This window comes from Octodon degus, unplaced genomic scaffold, assembly GCF_000260255.1.
Source record: "Octodon degus isolate 3935 unplaced genomic scaffold, OctDeg1.0 scaffold00155, whole genome shotgun sequence".
Lineage (NCBI taxonomy): Eukaryota > Metazoa > Chordata > Mammalia > Rodentia > Octodontidae > Octodon > Octodon degus.
In genome coordinates, this window is record NW_004524731.1 from 1,130,250 (window position 1) to 1,137,860 (window position 7,611).

The 7,611-nt window shown below is 46.7% G+C and overlaps 1 protein-coding gene across 1 annotated transcript in view; it reads right to left on the minus strand.

The window, feature by feature from the left end:
• Positions 1-7,611, minus strand: part of Agpat5 (1-acylglycerol-3-phosphate O-acyltransferase 5) — a 51,184-nt gene that overhangs the window by 27,064 nt on the left and 16,509 nt on the right. Inside the window, exons 3-4 of the mRNA XM_004642504.2 lie at positions 4,210-4,325; positions 2,159-2,248 (exon numbers count right to left, since the gene is read on the minus strand). Coding sequence (XP_004642561.1) covers positions 2,159-2,248; positions 4,210-4,325 — 206 coding nt within the window. The remainder of the gene's footprint in view (positions 1-2,158; positions 2,249-4,209; positions 4,326-7,611) is intronic.

Genomic DNA, 7,611 nt, shown 5'->3' on the forward strand with positions numbered 1-7,611 from the left:
TTTTTTTTTTTTTTATTTTGAGGCTGGGCATGTTCAAGTTGCTAAGGCTTGGACCTGTCGTAGCAATCTTCCTGCCTCAGCTTCCCAGAATACCGGGATTATAGGCATGTACCAAGGTGTCCAACTATCTAGCGTGGGGGAGGGTACTGGGAATGGATACTACAGCCTTTACACTGAGCTATATTCCAAAGCTTTTTGATATTTTTATTTCAGATAGGCTCTCACATGAGACTCCAGAAAGACCACAGTCCCGAAGAAGCTCCACTTGGGTCCAGAGACAGGTACCCTGGACTGACCTTCACAAATGGTAAAATAATACCGCTGCTACTTTTATCCAATATGCTTGTGGAAATGTGTTACAGAGGCAACATTAAATTCTAAATGTAAGCCCTATCACATTAAATAGCTACCAAAAGACTTAACATAATAGGTTAAGTACCTTGTGTAAAGGTTAGAAAGGTTAAGTAACTTGTGTAAAGTAACAAGGTTTAAGCAGATCTAGGATTTAAAGCCAAATCTGATTTGAGAGGATTATTAGATAATCCAATTCCAAGAGCCTCCCTCCCCTTTGAAAGAAATGTAAAGGTTGGGAGAAAAAGTATGGCTTCAAATTTGTCACACAAATTTTACTACACTGAATTCTAACTGGATGACTTCTATAGACGAAGCAGTACTTTTTGTTATGTTTCATTCATATCTTCTAGTATCTTACAAAAATACTGTCTTCAATACTGTTTTTTTTTTTAAATGTATTTGGTATAGGGTCTCACTATGCAGCTCAGATTCACAGTGATGTGCCTATTTTCAGCCTCCCCAGTGCTGGGATTATAGGCATGAGCCACCACGCCCGACCTGTAGCCAGGTCAGCATACCCAGGGGCAGGGCTGGCGCAGCATGTGGTTCTGGGCGCATCGAACCCTGGTCCCAGCACTTGCTTAAGCAGGCACTTAGTCCACTGAGCTATACTGCTGGCCTTTTAATTAATTTTTAGAAACAAGAGCATAACCAAGTAGGCAACAGCCGGGAGTGGTGGTGTATGCCTATAATCCTAGTACTTAGGAGGCTGAGGCAGGAGCACTGGTGCAAGTTTGAGGCCAGCATGGGCTACAGAGTGAGCTCAAGGCCAGCCTGAACTGCACAGCAAGAACCTGTTTCAAAAAGACCAAAACGGGGCCGGGGAGATGGCTCAGTGGAATAAGTGCTTCCCTGGCAAGCACAAGGACCTGAGTTCAATCCCCAGTTCCGCAAAAAAAAAAAAAAAACACACACACAAACAAAATCAAAGGAGGCAATAATCTCTGCTTTTACGGGCCTTAAATGTTAAACAAATGAAACAACTCTACAGAATCTAAAGGCCAGGCCATGCACACAGTGACGTGAACATTAAGAGCCCTCCGCATCACTGTGAGCCCAACAGCCTCTCTTGCTGTCCACACTGTGCCGCTCTTGCCTTTAGAAACACCAGATGCTACTTCTAAAATGTGATAACCGACTCATAAAGTTTTTTGGTAAGAAAGTCTGTTCAAACCATTGTCTCCTCCTGCAGTCACCAGAAGAGGAAGGTGGCGGGAGAGCAGGCAGGGGCCGAAAGACCTGTCCGCGCCACTGGTCAATGCCCTCGCTGCCGCCGCCATCGCGGGCCACCGCAGCCAGGTCGGGGGCACTTCCCTCCCCTTTAGGCACAGTGTTCTTCACATGGAAGCGGAAATTTTTTTTTCTTGAGTAAAGTTTTATAAAATAACATTCACAATGAACCATTTTTTTTTCACATGTAGCTATTCCTCCTGCTTTGGTTTTTCAGACAACTCAGTGTACACAAGAACAGTTGACAGGAACAGTTGCTATTTCAGAAAGAAATCTGATGCGAAGAAGATGGCATGTGCCACGCGCTGGCAGCAAGCAGAGCGCAGGGCCACAGTGCAGCTGCACGCTGTGTGCAGGCCTGGGGACCAGAGCACTCCGACCCTCCCGTCCCCAGCCCCAGCGGGAGCCCTCCACAGGAAGCTGCCAAGGGCCCCCTCAAATTAGTGGGTTTCCACTGTTTCACCACACCCTTAGCAGGTGTGGCAAAGATACTTTTAAACCAACTCTTACATTCTAATTAAGTTCTCAAATTAAAAACTGCAAGTTGATGGGGAATAAAAGCAGGCGCTCGTACCGGCGTCCCCGCGTTCACGTAGCTCTGCAGCGTGGCCCTCATTTTGCCCTCATTGAACTTGGTACTTCGCTTCACATAGATTCCTCCGTGCTGTACAAAGAAAAATTGAAAAGACAAAATATTTATTCTTAAAATAAGCAGTGGCCACAGTTGTCAGAAAGGCCACTTCATGACCAAAGAAGAAAATATTTAACTCTATTTCAGAATTTACGCTTGATTCAATATGTTCAAATATTTGTACCAAAACAACACATGCTGAAAACTATCAACGTAAAATTCACATAAAACTGCATGCTGTACTGTGTCACAAAATACACAAACACTTGGTTTTGCTGGCACTCAAAATAAAAATTCACTTCTTTAAAATGTAAGTTTTAAGCTAAACCTTGATCAAATAAAGCATAATTCCCAGTTTTTCCACTGATTACTACTGATAGAATCACTCAAAGTATCCTTAAAATGTCAACACTTGGCGCCGGGCGTGGTAGCGCAACCTGTAATCCCAGCACTCGAAAAGCCAAAGGAAGAAAGGCAGCGGAAGTTCAAAACCAGCCTGGGCTACAAAGAGAGCTCAAGGCCAGCCTGAACTGCATAGTGTGACCCTGTCTCAAATAGAAAACAAACAAAAGAAAAAACCAAAGTCAACGCTCAGAATCCTTCAGGATTGAAAAGTCTGACCCAGCTACCATATTTATGTGGGCCTGTGTGACTAAGCTCCCCCAAGCCACACACTGAGGCTGAGCTTCCGCTGTGTGTGTGTGTGTGTGTGAGACTCGAAGGTCACTGCAGGGAACACAGGCCTAGGCCCAGCACCCTCGCAAGAAGAGCGCCTGCACAGGGACGCAGGCTTGGGAAGGCAGCTGTCCCCGCAGGCAAGGGGGCCCGGGATTCCTTGTGCTTGGCAGCTGGTAGCTCGCTGTTGTGTCTTGGTGTTTACGGGTCACAAATTACTTTTATCATTAGTTTAAGATAAGTACTGAATGCCATGCTTTTTAGCTTCCTATTTGCTACTTCATTTAACTATATGGATAATCATACACTACATAAACACATTTAAAAATAAGCCAGGTTTGATGGTACACACCTATAATCCCGGCACTCAGAAGGCTGAGGCAGGAAGACCACCGCAAGTTAGGGCCAACTGGGGCTACACCATAAGTTAGGGGCCAACTGGGGCTACACCTTAAGATCAAGGCCAGCCTGAACTCCACAGTGATATTGTCCCCAAAACAGAAAACACACAAACAAAAATAACATTCATTTTAGAATATGAATATTTAAACCATATCTATGGGCTAGGGCATAGCTCAGTAGTGAAGCATTCGCCTGGTGCACTTTTAGACCTGGGCTCAGGGCCTGCAAAATAGCTCAGTGGATTAAAGCACCTGCTTAGGTAGATGCAGGGGCTGGGAGTTCAATCCCCGGGCCTGCAGTGCCGGCCTCACCCACAGGACACACTGAGATGGAGATTGAGACTGAGCTTGGTGGTGCGCGCCTGTAATCCCAGCACTTAGGAGGCTATAAACAGGAGGATCATTACAAGTCTGATCTACACAATGAGACCTTGTACCAAAACACCAAAGACCCTGTCCTAAATACAAAGAAAAAAAAAAGACCTGGGCTCAATCCTAGTAACTTCAAAACAATGTTAAAAAATAAAATAAAAAATAAAAAACCCCAGCAACTGGGGTTCGATCCCTGGCATGTCATGCCAGCCCTGCCTCTGGAGTACGCCTAGACGGCTGAGAATGGGCGTGGCGGCACGAGGGCCCATAATCCCAGCTCTTGGGAGGCTGAAAATAGGAGGATCACTACGAGTCTGATCTATGTAGTGAGGCCCTGTAGACCCTGTACATAAAAAAAAAATAACTATTTAGAGCATATTGAATTTTTAAAATAAAAGATTCTATAACTTGATACAAAAACAATCTCAACATTTAGGGAGGCTGAGGCAGAAAGATGTTAAGTTTGAGGCCAGCCTACATAATGAAATCCTGTCAAATAGATAAATAAATGTAGCACATTAACAAAATGGTAGAGAAGCAGGTTACCTGAGAAAAGTAATACCCGTACAAGGGAAGCCACTTCAATTGGTCTTTCAGTACGTAGCGCACATGTCCCACAGCGTTCTGCCGCATGGCCAGGATGTCGGCGACAATCCAGTCCACTGCCAAGAGAGGCTGGTTAGAGACCACACCTGCAGTCCACCCACCACTCCCTTCACAGGACAGAGTAAACCTCCAGATTTTAAGAATATTCTGATTAGAATTCCAAAGTTATTTTATTTAAATTAATGGTTGGACAGAATTAACCTGAGGATTACCTTTCATTTTATTATTTATTTTATCTTACTTTAGATTTTTGATACAGGGTCTCGCTCTGCAGTTCAGACTCGGAGTGATGCTCCTGTCTCAGCCTCCCCAGCGCTGGGATTACAGGTGTGCACCACCAAGCCCAGTTTCTGGGCCAGCACGGCATGTGGTACCAGGGATGCAAGTGGACCTTGCACTTACCAGGCAGGGACTTATGCTGCCGAGCTATCTCCCCAGACCTCTACAGAGTTATTTTAAATCAATCCCAGATACTTAAAAAATGTAAATTTGGGAGTATTTTATCACACTTAAAAAATAAAACACTAAAATCACAAAATACTAACTAATCAAACAGCAACACTTATGAAGAATAAGATTCATGAGTTAACATTAGAAAACAAATTTTTTAATGAAAAAGGGACACTATAAGCAAAGAGGTCTGAAGGAAACAAATACAACTAAATACTTTGTATATGTAGTAACGAAAAGGCCAAAAGGCCCTTCGTGGTCACCAAGGAGCTTCTGGACATAGTGCCAGGTGCGAACAAGGTGGGTACAGGCTGGTACACCTCCCAAGAGCCACAGACCCAAGCTGCTAGCAACTACACTGGGCCGGTACGGCCCTCCCACAGGGCCGCAGGAATCAGAGCAAGGCTGGGGTGGGTTGCCATCAGCAGGAGGAACTCTAAAATGAGGGTAGGCCTTTCCAGAGCAAGACAGCAGTGGGGCAGAAGAACGCACACAGGAAAGGCTTCATACAGACTGGAGGGCAGGGGAGGACGAGGACAGAGGGAAGTGTCTTGAGAGCTGAAGCGACACGCTCCTGCTTGATGAGAATGCACGACCACCGGTCAACCTGACTATACTCACATCTGAAAAACATCTACACGAGTCTGCTCCAACTGCACCTAATGCACAAGCAGACTACGAAGAACTATTTCTGTGTGGTTCTGCAGAGTTCTCAAACTAAAGTACATCCTGGTACATATTTGGGATACAAAGTTAGATTTGTCATCTTTTCCTGCATGAATTATTTTTTAAGTTTCTATATTGAAGCAATCATGGTTGTATCACGCTCTCAGATGCATCTTCCAAGAACAGTCCAAAGAAAGTTAAAATTTCCAAAATATGACATCAACTGTCCTGACCTATGCTCCTAATCTTGAAAGTTTTAGTGGAAACATGTGAGAAGTTAAGCAGTCCAAAGGCAAAAGTGTGGGGCCACTGATAGCTGCTACCGAGGCACTTCCTCACTGCCCCCTTGTACTCGCGCCTGGGTACACACAGGTGGCTCTAGGTCACAGCCCAGAAGAGCACTACTCTGCACTGGCGGAACAGCCTGGGGCAGCTGAGTGGTGCCCAGGCAGGGCAGAGCCCTGCTCCCACTGACACCAGGAGTGGCGGTAGGGAGGGCTGCTGGTGGGCTTTGCTTCTCTGTCTGTCACCATGTGATCCCAGGTCCTCACTCCCTAAAGGCTTGTGCACTCCGTGCTTGCCGTGGACCCAACTCTGCTCAGTCAGTGGTCATGGCCACCTCCACGTGCACACTCCTGCGAAGTGCTGCTGGTCGCTACGGCAGGCACCTCACCACTGCGGTGCCCTCAGCAAATGCACACAGCCCTGGAACTGGGACCTCTGCCTCCTAGATGTTCACCACACATGCAAAAGGACACCATCTTCAAAAGCCCCAAGGCAGACAGTTAGAGGAGAACGAGGCAGGAACCATGGCCGCCCCACCTCGGCTCTCTGGAGAGAAGGCAACAGAAAGGAGCAGGGTGGCACAGGCGACCACGCTGAGGTGGCCAACCCACACACCAGTTCTACCTGAGCAGCAGGGCAGCAAATGCAAGCGTCTACAGCCCTCACAGAGGGCAGCCGCGAAGCCCAGGCTCAACAGCACTTCTTCACGTGTTCTCTGTGCTGGCACTTTTTTGTGGACACTCCACCATGACTGCTAGAATCTCCAAGAGCTTTTTCAGAAGGTAAGCTGATCACAGCAGGCGGCGGATACCCAGAACCCTAAAACTACGTGCAGTCCTCCTATGAGCATTTTTCTGGGCGAACACTCCACATCTTCTCTTGAATGACTGAAGCCACCCCTCTGCTACATCACCAACTTGTAGATTTTTGTGAGACACCCAAAACACGGCCTTCCCACCCCAAAGGCCGGCTCTTTCAGAGCTCGAGGAAGAGTCCCGGGCACCTGGAGGCTGGGAGAAGCCCCAGAATCTTGCCAAGGAGTGTGGCCCACAGTGGAGCTCACAAGCTTCCCGCACTTCCTTCAAGTCCCAGGCACAGGACTGGAGACGTCTTCACCACGATACAGTGTCTGAACCAGGACTGTGACCCACCTTCTTTTGAGACAAGGTCTCATTAAGTCACTAAGGGACCCAGCTGAGCTCAAATCTGTGAGTCTCCCAGAGTGCTGGGATTATAGGCTGTGCCACCACGACCAGCTGTTTCCAAAAGCACAAGTGTTTCCCGGTCTTCACTAGGAAGCAATCTACACAAAAGCTGACACCAGGGAGGCACACGAATGCCAGGTACTTTATCATTGTCACTGCTACTCCCAGCAGCCCCAGGAATGTCCAGAGATCTGCTCTCTATGTTGGTGCTAGGACCACAGCTGTCAAGAGAATAATATTCCCATTAAAGCCTAGAAAAGGAAAAGCTAGCAGGAAACTGAACAAGGAATTTAAGCCCTGTTAAGTAGGACAGAGTTTTGAGGTGACACAAAACTGACCACTGAGTCACATAGGAGAATCCAAGCTATCCTGAGCCATTCCCTGCCCAAGACCCATACAGTCATCTTCTTTAATTATGTGGACCCTGGTAGAAATTTCCCTCCTGCAACAGGACAAGAAGAGAGGAGCCTGGAGAAGCCCACACTTCCACACAAGCCGAAATTTGGGGCTGACACTAATATGGCCTATTAATAGCCAGTATGCTAATAAACTTGACAAAAACACAGGATGTGGTAAAATAGCAGTCCAGTAATGTCAGCTCTTATCCTGTGAATCAGAATGTGATCACTAGGCCAGGCAATGGAGGAAAATGCCTTCCCACTTCCTTTACTTTCTATACTATCCAATGGTGTAGGCAGTAAAAGAGCAACAAAATCACGCAGAAATAGCTGACTGA